The sequence below is a fragment of the Larus michahellis genome, chromosome 2 (genome assembly GCF_964199755.1).
Source record: "Larus michahellis chromosome 2, bLarMic1.1, whole genome shotgun sequence".
Taxonomy (NCBI): Eukaryota; Metazoa; Chordata; class Aves; order Charadriiformes; family Laridae; genus Larus; species Larus michahellis.
Genome location: NC_133897.1, coordinates 93,364,415 through 93,385,095, shown reverse-complemented (window position 1 = coordinate 93,385,095; position 20,681 = coordinate 93,364,415). Strand labels below are relative to the sequence as shown.

Sequence of the window (20,681 nt, the reverse complement as noted above, 5' to 3'; positions counted from 1 at the left end):
TATGCTTGTGCAGGGTCCTAAAAAACTATGTAGCAAATCAATATAGTCCTAAAGACGTCTCCCAGTGGACCACTTCAGGATACAGCAGCTCCACATGGTGGCGTATTAGTTCAATAAATTTTGTGAACAATTGTCATTTTAGTTTACTTGCATTATTGGGTTTCTATGTATATTTTTTCCACAGATTATATAAAAGGAACAATTTTAAACTTGCAAAACAAACCCAGAACTGCTGATGCAGTTTCAAATATCTAACCCCATTAATTCCCGTATGTATAGCTCATGTAGCAAAAATACAATGCATAAGTGATGTCTGACAGGCCTTAAAGTGTATCATCTTTATAAAACCTGGCATCTTCCCTGGGGATTCTCATATTCCGGCTGACCGCAGTACTACATCATATCATCTCATACATTTCCAGGGAACACATGGAGAAGAGATACACCTCTTTTCTATACTAAGCATTTATTGCTGTATATAAAAATATATCACTCTACAGGAATCTGCATTTCCTTATTTTTGTGGGATTTTTTTAACAGATATTAAATTTTCTGTTGGAAACAGTCCAAGCTTGTCTCTCTTTAGCACCATAGGTAATAGCTGGAGAAATCAGTTTCACAAAGTGATACTGAATGAATTGTGCCATCAAGTAAAAATAGAAGTGTTTTGTGCATCAAAAAACACTGACACTAGTCTCCTACCATTACTTGAAGAAGTGGAAAAAATTATATTTTCGAAAGGATCTATACTACGGAACTTGAATAGTGGTGGCTTAGGGAATCTTGATATTTAGAAGTTATAGCCAGGTCAAAAACGGTCCAAGGAAAACAACTTCTCACTGCTATGGCCATTTACACAGAGCTAAATACAGAAGTGATGAAGCAGCATAACAGACTCTCTTTTCTCTTGTCCGTTTGGTGTATACTGGAACAGGTTGCCCAGAGAGGCGATGGAGGCCCCATCCCTGGAGACATTCAAGGCCAGGATTGATGAGGCTCTGAGCAACCTGATCTAGTTGAAGATGTCCCTGCTTACTGCAGGGGAGTTGGGCTAGATGACCTTTAAAGGTCCCTTCCAACCCAACACATTCTGTGATTCTATACGCACACCTGTGTCCGTCTCTCTCTCTCTAGGTACACACACAAAATACTCTTTAGAGATTTCCCTACACAGTTTTGCCAAGTCCTAGGCTTTAGAACTTTGTAAGTCAAAGAGCACTCTCAGCAAATTTTTTTTCCATCCCAAAAGCTACCTGAACTGAACCTCCAGCCTGGCAAGTTCAAAGCTCATTCCAATGCTAGAGATCCAGGACAACAACAGTAGTTCTCCTTAAATCAATGACGCATTAAATTTTCCTTAAGTAAATGCAGAAACAAACATTTAAGAATTACACAGTTCCTCAGTGTTCACAACAGATTCTTGAAATCAGAAATAAGTTATAGTAGAGTGGGTGCTAAATTAACAGTACAGCAAAACTATAAAGTATACATTTTGCCTGAGATGTATTTTTTATTTTTATTTTTTAGAAAACATGTTTCTTACAAGAAACTGTAGTGAAATATGAAAGATAAAATAAGAGTATCTAGAAGCTAATACAGGATTTTCTAACCAAGAAAATGCCATTACACAGGAAAATTAAAAGTACCTCTTCCAAAGTGGTGTCAGAAATGCCGTAACCAGTCACATGCAGATGATGAAGGCTTTGATCTAAAGCCTGGAAAAGACCTTTAAATGAGGTCTTATCTGCCCTTTCTGGAATCACATATGTCAGCTCGGTCCCACTGTTCTCTTTCAAGAAGGCTTCTGGTATGTGGGTCTGTACCAAAGATGTGACCCGAAAAATATGCTCAGGATCCTGGATTTCAAACACAGAGGGCTATGAGGAAAGAAAGATAATCATGCACAAAAAAATTAAATGTTACCAAAAGTATGGGACTTGATAGGAGAATTCATACAGGATAATTTCCACTGATGAAACTGCATCAAACCTGGGACACAGACACTACTTCCCAGGAATAAAGAACAGTGAGACAAAGCCCTTTTCAGCTAAATATTGAAATGCATCATTTTCAAAGATGTCATTGTGTTCTTCTAAATAATAATAATAATAATATTAGTAACAATAATAATACCACCCACCCAAAACAACCAAGAAAGCTGATAGAAACATGTTTTGCTGGCTCTCTAATAATCTATATCACATATTACTTCCTGGCAGGGACATGCAGCTCCCTTAGAATATACACAGCTATTCCTTGGCAGGCACTGTTAAGTTCTGTACAGTACATTTTTAGTATACCTTTTTTATGAGTGTTAGACTGTGTCCCTGGCCATATGTTTCTCTCAGGTAAGAGGGAGAACCACAGCACCTCAACCGGCCACGCTGCAGGATGGCAATGCGATCGCTGAGCACCTCTGCCTCATCAAGATGGTGAGTGGTAAATATCAGTGTGCAACCTGCCACCAGAAAGATTAGTATATGTCTACAAAGTCTGGTTACTAAAGAAACACAACTTGCTTTCACAAAGGGTCCTTTAACCTTAAGGGACCATGTTTCAGGTCCCTTCAAAACACAACTGCAAGACACAAACAAAACCTGCATTTACATTTATAGTCTGAGTTAGATTCAGGTCTAAACTTGCTTTGCCTTGAACTATACATAGTAAGCAGTATTAAACCATTACAACTTCAAGCTGTTTTAAGAGCTTAAGAGACTCCTTAAAACAATGTAACAACAGCGTCTATTTCAATGGATCATTCACTGTGAGTTATTACAGCTAATTGAGTGCTCACTTTCTGAAGAGTTTGCTTCCCACAACCAGTTTTTAACCTTATGGCACTTAAAAAATTAATGTAGCAGACTGACTAATGAGTCCATTTTCATTAGAGGTATATATGCATGTATATACAGATACGTGAAAAATGGGAAATGAAAGCCAGAAAATAATTTTGAGACGCTAATAAAAAAGAAAAAGGTAAGAGAAAAGAAACTTCAGGACCTGACTCATAACTAAACTCAGTCTTATGTTAGATCGGGCATCTTTCTGTGAGATAGCAGATAATTCTTGTAATCTTGCTTGGCTTCTTTAAAGTTTCACAAGTTTTATTAAATGTTACCTCTGAAATTAATGTATTTAGTTACTAAATAACAATACTAATATTCTGACTATCCTGTTTAAATTTATTGAAACAGAATTCCAGAAAGGAAAATAAGCAGCAATTTATGTGTATAAGCTTTGTACCAGATTTGTACTTCAAAAGAACATCCCAGATGCTACGGCGAGAACATGGATCTACTCCACTGGTGGGCTCATCTAGAACAACTGTCTTTGAGTTTCCAATAAATGAGATGGCAATTGACAGCCTCCTTTTCATTCCTCCAGAAAGGGCTCCAACAGGTTTGTACTGATGTTGGGATAAATCCACATCTTCCAGAGCTCTGAAATAGGAGTACAGAAACAGGAACAATTTTGAAAATTTTTTTCCAGCCACATCATGCCCACTCAGAGCAGAATTACTGAAAAGTCACAGTAAATGGAAAGTGAAAAAAATACTATCTCTAACTGGTTATACAATTTGGTGACAAAAACTAATAGAATAAAATGATCTCTTTACCTACAAAGTATAAACACTCATCACCACCTGAAATACAAAGTTTGGATAAGTATTGTGCAGGATAAGAACAGGAAAATTTTGAAATTAAGTCCAATAAAATAAATACCAGTTTGTCCAACAATTTCAGCAAACTCTAGATTATAGCCTCTTAAACCATGGCAAAGATTGTTAGCTTCATAACTGAAACAGTGCTTCAACTTTTGCAACCACATAAAGAACCTTGAAAAATACCTGAGTTTTTAGGAAATGTGTAGTCATGTGAAGTAAATAAGGTAACACTGCTGCTTTTGGGTTTTTGCCTTTTTTTTTTATTTGAAGACATGTTTCTGTGAAGTAAACAGATTAGCGATCCCTAGATAGAATACTACTACCTAATCCAACTCCTGTGTCAAGGACTGGGACATACTTCACAGACTTTGCCCTCTGATGATCTTGCATCTGAGCAGTGTGTGGAAACATGCTCAATAAAGGCAGCACTGAAAGACTATCAATTTATTTTTCATCACATTGAACATCCAGTCGTTGACCTAAAAGCTTTCAGTTGCTATCAGCCTGGCAAGCAAGACATAAAAGGCCCAACAGTCCTAAGCTAATATCCTGAATCATTTGAGTGAATATGCAGTCTGTAAACCATGCTGTTTACCCTGAGAGAATTTCTCATTTTTAAGAAAAGAGGTTTCTATAATTGTTTTATAGATATATATCCAGGAAAATTATTCTTAATCTCTTTAGAAGACATCTTTTTTTCCTAATAAAAAGCAAATTTTGTTTCATGTCTTTGTTGCTTTTCTAATTTCTCTGAAGTATTTTAAAGCATTCATTGCCTTTAAAAAAAACGTAATTTTTTCTTAGTAGCAAGGCCTGCAGAGTCCTGAGTATTCTTATGTGCCATTAGTATGACAGACTGCTGCTGAAATTATAATTCAGCAGTCTAAGTACAATAAAACACAGGATATTATTTTGCATAAATTTTAACCAAACACTATGTTTGGTTTGTCCTTGTTGTTCTAAAGAGTTGTTTCTGTTGTTTCTAGAGTGAATGCAGTGTCCTCTACCAGAGATTTTTCAGATCAAAATTTTAAAGTAATGGGCTTTTATAATAGCTACAAAAAAGGAAAGCCACTTTGCCACTAATTTGTCTGCATATGCCTAATTGTACACTTAAGGAGAAGACTCATCAACTTGACATTTTTTTCCATTGAAGTGTGGAAGAGCACAGCCCTTCACAAAGCCTAGCATGAATCAGAAGGTAAATAGAAACTATTTACGCTGCCACACTATTAGAAGAGCATACATTTTATTCCTAAAGTTCAGAAAATGCAGTTTGCTATTAGTGAACAAGATCTCACCTTGTATGGTTTACTAGTAGTTTAATATATATGATGCAAAAATGAAAAAGATCTAGTCCTAGTAACAAAGAACTCCGGCAAACGTTCTCAACCTGACAAGTGGAAGATCCTCTGAGGTCATGTCAGAGCTCTAGCTTGTTTTTCCCATGGGAGTGTTTGTTTTTAAACCCCTTTACTTATTAAACACATTTACAGTCTGAATTTGAGAAAGGGACAAGATGATGGCCTATTTAAAAGGACTGCAACAAGCACTGCCTTTACCTGCCTTTTCTGCCTCTTCCCTCTACTGCAGGTGAGGAAAAACAGGATAATAAATACATAAAGTCAGTGTTGACTTATCTGAAAACTCAGGGTGAACACACAGGAGTTTACTTTCTATCTGCCTCTCCAATAAGGGAGGTAATGCAGACAGCATGAGGTAGGAACCACTGCAGCTGCTACCAGGCTAACCACTTCCACTCCAGTCAAAACATGATTATTTGATGGTTCTCTGTACTGCGTTTTTAAACATTGACAGTTTCACTGCAAATGCATTCAAGTAAAGGTTAGAAACTAAGAAATCTACTTTCAAGGCACAATTTCAGAACACAAAGAGTGATAAAAACTCATGGAAAACCTGCAGCTTCCATTCACTTCCACTTGCAATTTTGCTTTAGCACTTTCTTGTCTGAGTGGCTTACAATAGACACTACCAACTTATTTGACAGATTTCAACAAACGAAAGGAAAACTTACCCACTGACGTACTGATTCAACTGTTCTTTTGTCCAGCCAGGTGCCTTCACTGATCCATAAAGCAGTAGATGTTCTCGCACCGTCAGTACATTGAACAGGACATCATACTGTGGGCAAACACCCAGCTCTGTCCTGATGGCAGCCAGATCGGTGCGTATGTCCTTTCCATTAATAATAATGGTACCAGAGCTTGGGGGATACAGACCAGTCAACAGTGATCTGACACAAGAAAATAAAATAAAAATCAGGAAGACCATGTGTAATGACTATTACATAGCTCACACTTGAATTCCCTGAGGCACATTCTAGCATCCTTAGAGCAACACCAATTCAACTGAGCATAGTTATAGAAACACTGCTAATGTTTTGAGCTTTTTTTTTTTTAACCCAAGATACCAACAGTCCTTCATTTCCTTAATTCCAGAGCAAAATCCATTTTTTCCCAACCAAATATAACAGACTGTTGTTTTGTTTTTCACTTGTGTATTCTAGCTGAGGAGTAATTCCTAATTGCATCCCATCCTGCATCACTGGTTTTATTAAAGCTGATCATACTTAATAAAAAGTTAAAAATATATACACTTTTTAATTGAGACATTTTTAAATCTCACTTTCATTTGTTGTTTTCATTTCTGGTCAACTGTCAAGAAAGGAGTCCCTTCCAACCTCTGGGAACAATGCACAAAACCCCATAAAACTCCCCACTCTCCATGTAGTAGGAGTACACATGGGATGCCAGAAAAGAACACTTTCCTGAGATGTGTTCAACTCCAAGACTATACATGCCTCGCTCCTACTTATGCTGCTCCGGAACATGGTTTCAGTGGCACAGAAGACACAGTTCTCTGTTCGTTATATCGCTTTTGTCGTAGATATATAACGTCCACTTCCCATGTGCTTTGAGGAGTTTATTACATATTTATTTGGGGGGGAAAAAAAAAAAGACGACATAGGAAAGAGTTCACAAATATTTTGAAGAAAGAAAGCACAGCAGAGATCAGAGAGGAGTGTAATAGCATTAAATGGCAGACTTACATGACTGTTGTCTTGCCAGCTCCATTAGGTCCCACGAGCGCTGTTATCTGACCTCTATGGAAAGTGAGGCTGAGATCTTTAACAGCAGCCTTCTGGCCATCCACGTGCTCTTTGGTGAGAGAGAGCAGCGTGACACCAATAGTTGCTCCTTTGATGCAAGGGCCTTTCCAACCTGGTGGTGCTGGGTCTGTATGGGGAAGAGCAGCAGATCAAGAGGGTAGCTGAATCTAAACACGTGTGTGTGTATACAGGGAAAAACAAATGCACTCAATCCCTGTTGCCATTTACCAAAGCCTGGAACAGATGTTCAGATGCTCCAAACTGAGGTTAGCTCCACTGAAATAAAAGATAGCATGCCCATTAATATTTGCTAAGAATTTGGCCTATTTGCAGTTTTAAAAAGCAACCTAAAACAATTACGCCAAGTTGCGTGCATGTCCACATACATCTCCATAAAGCCATAAAATAGTTGTTATATTTTATTTCTAGTAGAAAAAACATTTATTATAACATTGTTTGAATCATTGTTTTATGCCCATAAGCATGAGAAAATTCTAAGTGTGTGAACTACTCCATATATGCCATCCAGTTTCAGGCACATTAACAGACATAGCCAGTTAATCCTCTTAATTCCCTCAGTCAATAAAGCAAAGCAGATGTCTTTGGGAAATGATTCGGAGCAGCAGTCTAGTCTATACATAATTCAAGGTCCTCAATGCAAGTAGATGCCCAGCATTTTTCTAACTGCGAGGTAACCAGCTCAGCAAACTGAGATGACCATATGACACAGATCAAGTTGATTTCCCTTCTGTGTCAGGAGGAAAGGTTGGCACTACTTTCCAAACATGAGGACAGTCAATTGCTAGTCTCAAATGTATTATTAACATGTAATATTTTATTGACTCATTACAATAGAGAAATCTGGCAGTAGGATTTTTTTTTTCTTTTAAACAAAGGCAAGCCAAATTGGAATGTTAGTCCAAAGAAAATGAAACTGTTATGGATGAGAATTATGAGAAGAAAGAATTACCCTTTTTAATATATATTTTATACATCAAAATATATAAAATGTATATTTATATATAATAGTTATATTTTATGGAATCACTTTATATATAAGTAAATTAAATATACATAAATAAATACTACAAGAAGAGAGAATTATGTTTTAAATAAAAATATATAAAATTATATAAATCAAATTATAAATTAAAATATGATAGAATGGTTTCAAGGATTGGTTTGTTTAGGCTGTGAATGAAGAAGGTTTTTTGCTCCTTTCACAATCAATTCTACATTTAGAAAGAACTTTTGCCAGAAGCTTGAAGTTACCTTCCAGCAAGACACTACCAGCAGCTGTGACATTTCTGAGGTCCTCCTACCCATGAACCTCTCTTCCAGTTAACTTCTCTATCTTTTGGTCTGGAGACTAAAACCACCTCCAAACTTAATTCATGCCTTTTCCTCTCTTCCTAAATTTGCAAGTACATTCTGGAACTTAACAAAAACCTTGAAGTTCAGAGTGAACCTCAGACAATGTATCTCAGGTAAGATTCAGAGAAAGAGCTTCAAATTACTTGCAAGCAGTAAATTGGTCACCCTAAGACTTCTCCAAAGAGGAGTTCCAAGTGGGTATTCAGCACGCAGATCTCTGCCAGCCCTACTCTAGTCATAGTTCCAGCTCATAGGGCCTACACTCCAGCCCTTCCTCGATACACCTTTGATTTCCAAAGGGCTTTCCACCCCCACTGAACCAATCCTTACCTGGGCTATATGGAACAAATGCAGAAATTGCCTGGGAGCAAGTCACTTTTTGCTGCTCCAAGCAAATTATCAATGAATGCATTTATCCCATTATCAGTACAATGACGCCCAATTCTTACAAAAGAGCAAGTTCCTTTGCAGGCATGGCAGCGTTATTCTCACACAGGCAATTTGCTACCAAGCACGTGACATACATGTTTAAGCAGAGAAATGAGATGAACAGATCCACAGCGTTGTGGCCAATCACTTGGATAGTTTGAGCCAGAGACCATGATAGTAACTTTTCAGGCAGAGGAGAGTGTTTTTCTTTGCATTCCACACAGGATGTGGCGAACCGAACAGGAAACGTTGAAAATCTTCATTTTAAGTGAGGCCCAGAGACAGTCATCTCAAAAAGGAATTGTTCCAAATTGCAGAAACTCAGACAAAACACATACTGATAGTTTTTCCACAAATGTTTAAATGAACCTCAAGACATTATGAAGTTTGCCCTGCTCTAGGAGATGCCAATACATAAAACTGCTGAGGAGTTCAGCTTCTTCATCTGTTCTACAGACAACTGGATCATTTTCAAGCTACTGTAACTTCCAAAACCCAAAACAACACATCAAGCTGTTCTAAGGTCCAAGAGGGGATATAGGTGGGGGTGACTTAATACTTCATTCACAAAACATGAATCATGAGAAAGTCCTTAAAGAGACCTGAGAAGAGGGGAAAAAACCCTAAAAACACTAATTTAATTTTAAGCAAGTGAAAAAAGAAACAGAAGAGCCGTGAAAGTATCTGGAGGCAAATTAGTTACAATAACAGTAGCTTTTTAAACAAAAGGCTAAGAAGCAGAGATAGAAAGAGCAGTGATTATAAAAGAGGGGAAAAAAGAGATAGAGGAAATAAAATGAACAAAGTTAATGTTTCCACTGAAACACAAGCAAATAAAAACAGCAGAGGAAGAGAAGGAAGGAAATCAAACTGCAGTTAAAAAAGAAAGTTAAAGCACAACACTTTTCAGATTCAGTAAGAGTGTGAAAGGATTCAAGGATCAGAAGATCCTAACAAAGCAAAGAGGCAATACACAGGGACAGAATGAACCCGAGATATTTGTTTTACTTTTTTAAAGAGTTTTCTTAGATATTTTTGTACAATAGCTTTAATTGAACGATTCAAGCATTACAGGTGACAGCACAATTAACAGTAAGTATATAACATTCATAGTATACACTATATAATGGAGGAGAAAAAGGGACAAGATCTAAATGCATAATATAGGACCACACAATGATAAAAGCAGATTGATCAAAATCAGCATACCATTCAAAAAAGAGCTGTTATTAAAATTCTATTATGACTACAAACCTTTTTCTTGGAAGTTTTCATTGAAGAAAAACATATTAGAATTCAGATAACGTCTCTTCCTCCTCTCTGCACCACACAGGTTCTTCCAGTAGGAAAGAGTAAAGGGAAAGTACCATCGGTTCTTTAATCCAAATTTTCCTAGATGACAATTATGATAGAAACTGTTGTAAAATTTATAGGAATTTCATATTTTTTTGTAGACTACTAATGTTCTATCATTAGTTAAAAAGAGCTGGTTAGACCATTTAATTAGCTCAAGCTCTTACTATACTTAACAAACCTTAATAAAGTGGAAAAAAGTCACTTGGCCATAACACCAGGTCCTGCCATAAAATAATAAATCCTCAGTGATGCTGTGCTTTACCCTATCTCCAAATCAGCTTTAAAGTGTAACAGAATCATAGACTTTACATGTATAGGCACAGCCTAACACAATCTTGTGACCTAGAGGAAAGAAAACACACCAAATGGCCTTCCAAGACAAATAGCCTTATTTTTTATTGTAACAATAATCCATTTCTCCAATCACTATTCTTCCATTATTATCTGCATGATTTACAGAAATCAGCCAACAAAAAAAACCCACTTATTGTAACACACAAATAGAAAGGGCAAAAATATGCTCCTATGCATAACCTAGACTTTGGCATTGCCCGATCTTTCAAGGCTTTACTTACAAATCACACAATACATGCTGTGTATTTGGAGTTGCATTTCATCAGCACTGGAAGGCAGCCGCCAATTTAAGCTAAAGTTTGTAAAATTGAGTTCTATATTCCACACTACTATCTTTCAAGGCAAATTTAATTTTTTATTTTTAACACAAACACAGAGTAGCTGACATATGCAAATCAGAAGATATTTCATCCCCAGTTACAAATTCTAGTCTAGCGTGTTATCACTACTCAATATTTCTGTATGTAGGAAGACTTCCTTAGCCAGTCCGTAAAGGCAATCAGGCAGTTTTGCACACCAAAACCTCTACTCAGAAAGAGATATATTTTTGGTTTAGTTGCATACAATGAGAAAGCCAATTCTATCCATTCTATCCAATAACATCTTCAAAAATATGAAATAAGAACAAGTCCATGATCTTACCAGGAATAATATTGCTGAAATACCAGCCACCCATAGAATATAAAATGGAGTCAAAGAACATCATCCAGCACACCCATCCAAAGGTCATGTGTCCTCCTTGTGCCATTGACTGGTGCACATTATTCCACTGAATTCCTGGCAGTAATAGTAATAATAATAAAGATTTTTAAAAGGTCACCACTAAATCAGTACAGCATTAAAGATCACAAACACATCAACACCACACACTTCTGGGTATTTAAGCACTGACACAAAAAAGACCATCGTTAATAACAGTAATCCTAATGGATAGAAATGAATTGCTATGCTTCTACAAGCCTCTGTTTAGAACAGCAGGTGACACTGCTGCTGGGAAAATGCAGAGAAGCTGTTGTATAAGGGCTGTTTACAAAGTGTTAGCTGGCCCTTAATTTGGCAAAAGAAAAAGAACTACGACTAACAAAATGTGGCACTGACCTCTTCCAATGAATCAGGCTTTATGCCGTTCTGCTGATATTACGAAGAAATGGGTTACACAAAGTTTAAAGTCATTTCTATAATGCTAAATCTGAAAACTTAAATCTGGGAATTCTAACTGAGCAGCAAGTTTTGTGCATTGTCTGTATTCAGAGGTAAACTGGAACAACCAACTCACTGAATAATTGCTTCATAAAATGATTACATTGCAGAAGACCTGAAAGGAAGAAAAAAGGTGCAAAACACTAGTACTACAGAAAGCTACCATATTGCTAAATGGAAAAGAAAGCAACCAAATTGTAGATTTACAAAGAGCATTGCATTTTTTTTTTCTGAAAATGCTATTTTGTTTGCAGCACATGGCATTGTTTCTACAATTCTTTTTCTACAATTGTCAAGAAAAGCGGTTTTTTCACAAAGCACATTTTGCCTTTTCTTCAGTAAAGATGAGTCATTTTGATGAAGTGTCTGGTGGGAAATTTAAGTAATATTTTCTGCAACTGTCTCTTCCACTCTTACTAACTTTTGTATCATTATGATACTTTTTCAATGCCTAGTGGTTTGTAACATCCACTGTCATCAATATCAATCTTGCTGTAGTAGTAAAAAAAGGGATTACATCCCTTTATATATTTTGATACATAAATGCATATCCTTTGTAGATATTTATCAAGGGCCCAGACATTCTTTTCTAACTTTTATAAAGCTTTAGCATCAATGGGGGCAGCTCTTAGCTTGGGGATAGGAGGGATCACCACACTAAAATGTGTAGCAACCTGTTAGAACGTTTAGCCAGTTTCCAAAGATTTTTTTCTTCCTAACACTTAAACATAATAGGGTGTTCTCAGGCATTTCTGCACCTGAACCATAGCTCAGTGGGAATTTCACCAGCTGCCTCCAAGCTTGCTACTCAGGCTGAGTACAAATATGGTCACACAGGAGAAACGTAAAACATACTTTACAAATTAAAGGTAATTTTTTTCTTACTTTCCAATGTATAATAGTTAAATATTCATCTTAGCATTATGTTGAGAGTGAATAATTTACACTGGTCTTCTTATCTACAATCTTATTCTCACAAACCCACATTATGTTATACGCTAATCCATGTGTGAACCCAGACACATCTGTCAAGCTCAAGAGTAGTCCAACCCAATGAATAGGAAGTCAGGTAAAAATGCCAGGAGGCCTGCACGGATGAACAAGGAGGTCCTGGCAAAACTCAAACACAAAAAGGAAGCATACAGAGGGTGGAAGCAAGGACAGATAACCCGTGAGGAACACAAAAACATTGTTCAAGCATCCAGGGATGAAGTTGCAAAAGCTAAAATCAAAATGGAATTGAGTCTGGCCAGGGATGTCAAAGACAAGAAGGGCTTCAATAAGTACACAGGTGACAAAAGGAAGACTAGGGAAAATGTGAGCCCATTGCTCAATGAGACAGAGGAGCTGGTTACACAGGATGTGGAAAAGGCTGAGGTACTGAATGCCACCTTTGCCTCGGTCTTTACTAGCAAGTCTAGTCTCCAGAAATCCCAGGTCCCAGAGACCAAGGGAAAAGTCTGGAGGAAGGATATTGTACCTTTTGTGGAAGAGGATCAGCTCAGGGAATACTTATGCAAACCGCACATACATAAATCCATGGACCCTGATGGGATGCACACAAAAGCACTGAGGGAGCTGGCAGATGTCATTGCAAGGCCACTTTAATTGATCATGGCAACTGGGAGAAGTGCCCGAAGACTGGAGGAAAAGCAGTTATAACTCCAATCCTTAGGAAGGGGGACCCAGGGAACTACAGGCTGGTCAGCCTCATCTCGAACCCTGGGAAGGTGATAAAGCAGCTAATCCTGGAAATCATCTTCAGGCACATGACAGACAAGAATATTGTAAGAGGTAGTCAGCATAGCTTCACCAAGAGGAAATCACGCTTGACCAACTTGATTAAACTTCTACAATGAAAAGACTGGCCTGGTAGATGAGGGGAGACTAGTGGATCTTGTCTACCCAGACTTCAGCACGGCTTCTGACACTGTCTCCCATAAGATCCTCCTAAAGAAGCTAATGAAGTGGGCTGGAGGAGAAGACTGTGAGGTGGATTACAAACTGTCTGACTGGACAGGCCTACAGTGTGGTGATCAGTGGCATGAAGTCTAGTTAAAAGCCAGTAACTAGCAGTGTACCCCAGGGGCCAATACTGTGTCTGATCCTGTTTAACATCGTCATTAATGATCTGGATAATGGGGCAGAGAATATCCTCAGCAAGTTTGTTGATCACGCAAAACTGGGAGGAGTTGCCACCCAGAGAGGCCTGAATAGGCTAGCAAAACAGGCTGACAGGAACCTTATGAAGTTTAACAAGAAGTGCAAAGTCCTGCACCTGTCAAGGAAAAATCCCATGTACCAATATACACTGGGGGACACCCATCTGGATAGCAACTTTGCAGAAGAGGACTTGGAGGTCCTGGTGGAGACCAAGTTGAACATGAGCTAGCAATGTGCCCTTGCCACAAAGAAAGCTGATGATATCCTGGGCTGCCTTAGGCAAAGCATTGCCAGGATGTCAAGGGAGATGATCCTTCCTCTTTATTCAGCACTGGTGAGACCAGTCCTGCAGTATTATGTCCAGTTCTGGGCTACCCAGTACAAGAGAAACATGGAGGTACTGCAGAGAGTCCAGCAAAGGACCACAGAGATAATTAAGGGACTGGAGCATCTCTCCTATGAGGAAAGGCTGAGAGAGCTGGGACTGATCAGGCTAGAGAAGTCTCAAGGAGGATCTTATCAATGTATATAAATACCTGAAAGGAGGGTGCAAAGAAGACAGACTGAGGCTCTTTTCAGTGATGCCCAGTGACAGGACAAGAGGCAGTGGGCACAAACTGAAACACAAGAGGTTCCCAATGAACATCAGGAAACACTTTTTCACTGTGAGGGCAACTGAGCACTGGCACAGGTTGCCCAGAGAGGCTGTGGAGTCTCCAACCTTGGAAATATTCCAAAGCCATCTGGACACAATCCTGGGCAACTGGCTCTAGGTGGCCCTGCTTGAGCAATGGGGGTGGACTAGATGACCTCCAGAGGTCCCTTCCAACCTCAAATACTTTGTGATCCTACAAAACTCCCTGTTGATATCCTCACCAGAAAGCAAGCATAAGAGCTGCCACTGACACCAATGAGGACTTCCAAGAAACTGCTCTAAATGCCTTGCCAAAGCTTCCTCCACTGGACTGAGAGAAGTAATACATTCACAGAGTGAAATGATATTCAGTCAGATGCTCACCCTTATGTAGCTCTACTGAATTTCACTAAACATAAAGCTTGGGTTTGCGTCTCCAGAACAATTTCATTTGCTGAATACACTCATTCTGTCATCTAATGGGATGTGAAGGTTTTCCTCCAACCTGTATTGCAAGTAGAGCACTGCTAAGCCCACTTTAATTTACTGCTAGAAAGCGGCCCAAGCTTAACTTGGTTTTCAAGCGACATTAGAAGGGTTTTTCTCCTGCTATGATCTAGTCTGTTAACTCATTATTAGAGATTTTTTTCTCAGAACAAAGTGAAAACCATTTCCAACTGTAATTCCTGAAATAATTACAAAGCTTTTCTTCTAACCAGAGAGCTTACCTATTTCTTGGCCCTCAAAGAATGTAATGAAAAATACTCCTTGCCCAAAGGCAGTTGTAGACAGAAGACACTACAACACCAGAGGAGAAACAGGATGTGAACACCAAATAACACATCATTAACAAGCTCCATGAAATAAAATAATTTGTGATACTAAAAGCAAGAACAAAATAAATAGATGTTTGTTTTACGTAAGCTAATGGTCATTATTTCCTCTTATGTTTTAACAATACTCCCCCCACATACTGCAGTAGTATTTGCTCCACCTTAAAAAGCTCCACTGATGTAGTTATTAATATTGGAAAGCATTATTTGACTTTATAACAAGTTATAGACCATCATAAATCTACCACAGACTGAAAACATCTAATGTATAACACTGTAAAATCATGCAACAGAATATACTTTCTGTAGTAAGAACAGTGGTCCTCCTCATTTTTGTTAGACCAGAGCTCAAGAAGAGATAGAGGCAGAATGAACACACACACTAGGTACTATATCCCGAGACAGCTTTTTTGTACAAGGAAATAACATTTGACTGTCAAGAAGCAACATAGTCATGCTGTATCACAAAAGCACAAAATAGAAAATGAGCAAGTTAGTCATGTAGTATAACAAGGAAGTGTGCCTGATAATCCATGGAAAAACACTGGTGAGCTTGTGAAGGCCTTATTCAGTGACAAAGTTCTGCAGTTTGAAAATGAGCTGAAATAGAAGTTAATTTTATCTCCTATTTTAAAATAATGCAATTAAATAAGGTTTCTGCAATATTTGACACAAAAGGAACATATCCTGCCAGCTGTCTGAAGAAAGAAGTATGACACAGGCTGCTACTTAGAATAAAATTCAAAATAATTAGTGACATAGATTACATTTTTTTACAGAGAAATTCATGCTAATTCCCATCAGCTGAGTCCCTGACTCTTACATTGCTAAGGTTTCACCATCTCACTTGATGGCCTCTCCTCTTCTTATAAAAAATTACTGCCTTTTCACAGGCTGCTGCACTCTGATTTTCAGCAAATCCAGGATATCTGAAGAGTTATTTTGAAATAACTGATTTTAAAGTGTGCAAGTTATCTGATGCATACTTTCCCTCTCTGTGACCCAAAGAAGGGTAAAAAAAGGCAACAGAAAAAAAATAAAATTCACTGTGCCTATTTACACCAGAATTCAGCAGTCTTAAATCCGTGCTTACTTGAATGCAAAGAACCGATGTAGTTTTTCTGATGGATTGACACTGAAAAAGTGTCCATTTTTAATAGTGTATAAATTATTCCACCAGCTTGATTTGGTATGTTTTGAAAGAGTGAAGTCATACGTGTGAAATACGGTTTGCACTGTATGGTGGTGATATTTGATGTCCCAATCAGGGATATAGTATGTTAAGACTGCAAAGACTTAAAACAGCCTATGGCATACATAAAACAGGAAAGGATATGGAAGAGCTGATGCCAAAGAAACATATACCTCATATACCTGTATAACTAAATAAGCACTAGACAAATTTCTGATCTAATCCCCAATTGTACTCAACACATAAACAATCACTAGTTTTCCTTCAAATAAATAATGACTTTCAGGAGTGACATGTCATCATGTGTGCTTGAATGTACACTAACATTACAAGTATTTTGAGGCAAAAACATAGAATACTCATGAGGATGAGGAATGCAACTTCCTTATATTTTCTGTAGGTTTACAAAATTCCCCTGAAAAATTATTTTTGATTTCTTTGTACATTAAAAACATTTTCTCAATTGGATATCTACGAATGTGATTTATTTCCAGTGAAACACAAAAGCAAACAGAAACCTTGGAAAAACACAGCATGGTTGAAGGAGAAAAATTAGAAAAGGAAAATAAATATTTACCATTATAATCTGGTTGGTGAAACTCAACTGGTTCTGCAAGACCAACAAAACTATGTAGGGTAAAAAACTGATCATATACACAAGACTGGCACACAGAGCTGCTGTATCAGCACTGCTGAAAAACGCTCCCAAAAAATAGCTTAGCATAATAACTGTAACTCCAAAATCCAGGAGAAAAAGGAAGATGAGGAAGACATTGCTGTAAGCAAAGATACCACTTGTTTTTAAAATGATGGACAGAGCACAGCTGCTTATTGTGAGCACAATGACATTCTCCAGAAACCAAGCAAAGAAATGAATGGCTGGATGTACACCCATTGTCTTCATATACTGCAAGACAACATAGCAAAAAAAGTTAAAGTTAGGAAACAAATTTTCTTCTTCTTTCTTTTTTTTTTTTTCTTTTTTAAAGCAAAACATTTTGCCGCCAAGACATCACCAGCTCCCCAAAGAATGTAATATTCCCCTTAGATTCCTCATCTTTTTCCCTTTTCTTGTGCTACCCCTTGTGCTGCTCTCTACTCAATGAAACACGATTCTGAGCAGGGCTGCCTCTGAGCTTATCACATACTAACACGAGGAATACTAGTGCACAGGCGCAACTGTCTTCTGCCTAGCAGTACAGAACCAGATATCAGATTACTGGGTCCTCCAGTGAGTAGTTTGCCCTTTTATATTCTAAAAAGTACTGAGGATATCTACAGCACTGTATAAACAAATGTTTTTCCCCAGCCTGTTGCTGAACTCAAAGTAGCATATCGATTTGTTTGTAAACCTTTACATATTAGCATGCAAATAATAATTTAGCCAGGTATGAAGTAGCATCCCTCTTTTTTAAAAAAAAAAATGCTTTTGGAAACAAGCTAATACTACTTCTGAAGCATTTTTCATAAGATGATCAAAATTAACCTTATTGAGTTGATTTGATATTTTAAAGCATTGGGGAAAAAAAAAAAGGCCTCTTACAACACAAAATTTACAGAAATTAGATAATTTCCCAAATTAAAAAAAGCTGACTCCAACAGTATAAAGACCAGTATAATTCTTAAAAAAAAAGAAAATGTATCATAAAACCCCCTGTCTTTCCATATGCTCAGCACCTCTAAGACTAGCTGTTGATGTAAGCAAATAGTTGTCTCATTTTTTCTGTCATCATACCTTACATTTCTGAAAATTACACAGTAAATAGCAATTTTTTAATGGGGAAAAAAACAAACATTCTCTAATCACAAGGATTTTTTCCAAACAACAGTTTTGAGCTTCAATTTTTATGGATCTTTTACTTGTTGCTTTTTGTCTTAGAAAAAAATATTTGCATACTAAGAGGACTGACGCTCAAACAATGTTGTAAATCTGAGTTGGCAGCTAGAACTAGAACCTTCTGCCCAGAGGAAACAAGAGAAAGCAAACTCAGCTGTATTATGAGTACATAAAAGTACCTCAAATTTTCAGTTTTGTATTTCAGTACACTTTAATAAATAAATTTTATTTTCAGAGGCTAATCTGCCTCTTACCTCTTCAAGATGAATTTCTCTTTCATAAACCAGCTTGCGAACCATACCAGCAACTGAAACCATCCATGTTAACATCATCATAAGTGGGAAAAAAAAACCTGTGTTGTTCAAGAATCTATGAAAGAACATATATGCAGAGTTGTTAGGCCACAAAGGTGAAAGATTTTGTAGCAGAATGTTAATAGGTTAATACTAGGACTATTCTCAAAGTACGCACAAAATAAGATCTGACATGAGCAATAAGATTTATTCTTGTTCTGGTTAGAATTGCTTGTTTTTCATGTAACAACCTAAATATATGTATTGGTATATGCTACTATATTAGTATTTGTCAACTATACAACTGATGTAATCACTCTTTAGGGCTCCATTCAAAGTCAAACAGAATTCGTATTTGTGTCTACGGCAAAGTAATATATTTGGACAGTAAGGAATAACATGAGCCAGTCAACTTTTGCTCCATTTTAACAGATTTATTACCACTGACTAGTTTTAAATTCTAATAAGTCAGGATGTTTTGACGGTTTTACAAAGAATGATCCCGCACTTTTTCTTTTGTTTCATCAACCTTACACTGCATTTCAACACGTATCAGGGACCAATTTACAGGCTGTGTAAAGGACAATTAAGGATGGAAAGTGGGTTTCTTAGCATAATCTAAGTTAGTTGCACAATATGTTGACACAGTGTCTGTCCAGCAGACTACTCCACAGTATAGCTGCAAACAGTTCGTAAGGGGTCACTTGCCAGACAGAAGCTGCATAATGTGTTGCGGTCACAGCTGTTAAACAACATTTGCTACGTTATAATATTCTCATATCTGACATACCACTTCAACCCTGTGCTGAGATATACATTCACCCACTACAAAGACCTAGTAGCTTCCCACATCCTCTGGTACTAATCTAATAAGGATAATACATTTAATGAAAAAGCTGAAAGTCTACTTACAGATCACTGGTATGACAAGGGTAAGGCATGGCTTGCACTTGAATGGCTGGCCCTGAGGTATCTGTCCCAGTCTGTGCTGAAATAATTGCCCTTTCAATCATGTCTTGAAGAGGAATAAAGATGTGGTTGTATTTAAACCCATCAGCTGGCAGCTTCTGGGGGTGGGATTTCCATGCTGGGTTTTTAATCAAATCTGTTCTCATGCTATAGAGAACACTGGTTCTAATTGTGTACGAAATGTGTCGTGGAAGGAGCTTGCTAGAATCTTGTGTCTTGTTCTTTGGCATATCAAAGATGATACCTGACACGAGAAGAAAAGGAGCTTCATACCCAACCTTATATGATTTATGCTATTTACACATAGCTAACTCATGGCCAATTATCATATGATAGTAGGATACATTCACCTGTCAGGGCAGGCCTCCAAAGTTGTTTGACCCCCCAGCAGAAGAATGGTAGGTTTTATAGACACTTACTTTTTTTACATTCATGTATGTGAAATGTAAAAAATTATTCACATGATAAATGGATTTGCAACAACCATTTTTATGTGAGAAAATTCCTTCTGTAATTGGTTGGTTTTGAATTGTGGTTTATTCTCTTTGTATTCAGATTTAATCCCTTCTTGGGGATTGATCTCAATTCCACAGTAAACGCAGCGGCCATAAAATTTGTCCATCAAAGGATAACAACCCCTGGAGGCAGGTGACAAAGTGAACAGTACCAACCCACTAAAATTTACTCTGATTTTTAATTTCTGAGTCAATTACAAAACTTCTGCTTTAGCACAGCAGAATTTGCAGGTTTATTTTCTCTAGCTCTGTGTTAAAAAAAAAAAAAAAAAGAAAGATGAAAGCTTAATCTGTCTGACCCGGACTTTTTAGGACCTCTTGATGAATGTGAAATGTTGACCTTTTTTCCTTAGGAAAGGGGAGAGATGTCTTACCTACCACCTGGCTCTCTAAAAGATAAAAGACAATAGAATACTTGACTCTGCTGTAAAGCTTATTTTTTCAACTGGCCAATCTCATTTTCCCATTTATGCAAACATTTAATTTACTAAGACATTTAATGAGGCTATGAAGTCTTTGAAGACTACAAACAAAGAAAACAAGGAAAATTCCACATGTATACCTATATCTGAGCATGTAATTTTGATGTGTTGGACATATTACGTCCCTGAAAATGCCATCTTACCTCTTTAAGCATATGAAGAGATTATAAGGTCACACAAAAAATTCCCAAGAAATGTCTTGTCTATGTTAACATTTTACCCTTTGTTGTGTAAGTGGAAGCAAAATGTATCTAGA

The 20,681-nt window shown here is 37.4% G+C and overlaps 1 protein-coding gene across 1 annotated transcript in view; it reads right to left on the bottom strand.

Annotated features, from left to right (window-relative positions):
- The window catches only part of ABCA13 (ATP binding cassette subfamily A member 13), a 202,081-nt gene that overhangs the window by 95,081 nt on the left and 86,319 nt on the right, over window positions 1–20,681 (bottom strand). The window contains exons 24-34 of the mRNA XM_074576273.1: window positions 19,372–19,672; window positions 18,421–18,535; window positions 16,907–17,236; window positions 15,033–15,102; window positions 10,950–11,084; window positions 9,852–9,989; window positions 6,735–6,921; window positions 5,700–5,918; window positions 3,244–3,440; window positions 2,301–2,458; window positions 1,647–1,877 (exon numbers count right to left, since the gene is read on the bottom strand). Of these exons, the coding sequence (XP_074432374.1) occupies window positions 1,647–1,877; window positions 2,301–2,458; window positions 3,244–3,440; window positions 5,700–5,918; window positions 6,735–6,921; window positions 9,852–9,989; window positions 10,950–11,084; window positions 15,033–15,102; window positions 16,907–17,236; window positions 18,421–18,535; window positions 19,372–19,672 (2,081 nt within the window). The remainder of the gene's footprint in view (window positions 1–1,646; window positions 1,878–2,300; window positions 2,459–3,243; window positions 3,441–5,699; window positions 5,919–6,734; window positions 6,922–9,851; window positions 9,990–10,949; window positions 11,085–15,032; window positions 15,103–16,906; window positions 17,237–18,420; window positions 18,536–19,371; window positions 19,673–20,681) is intronic.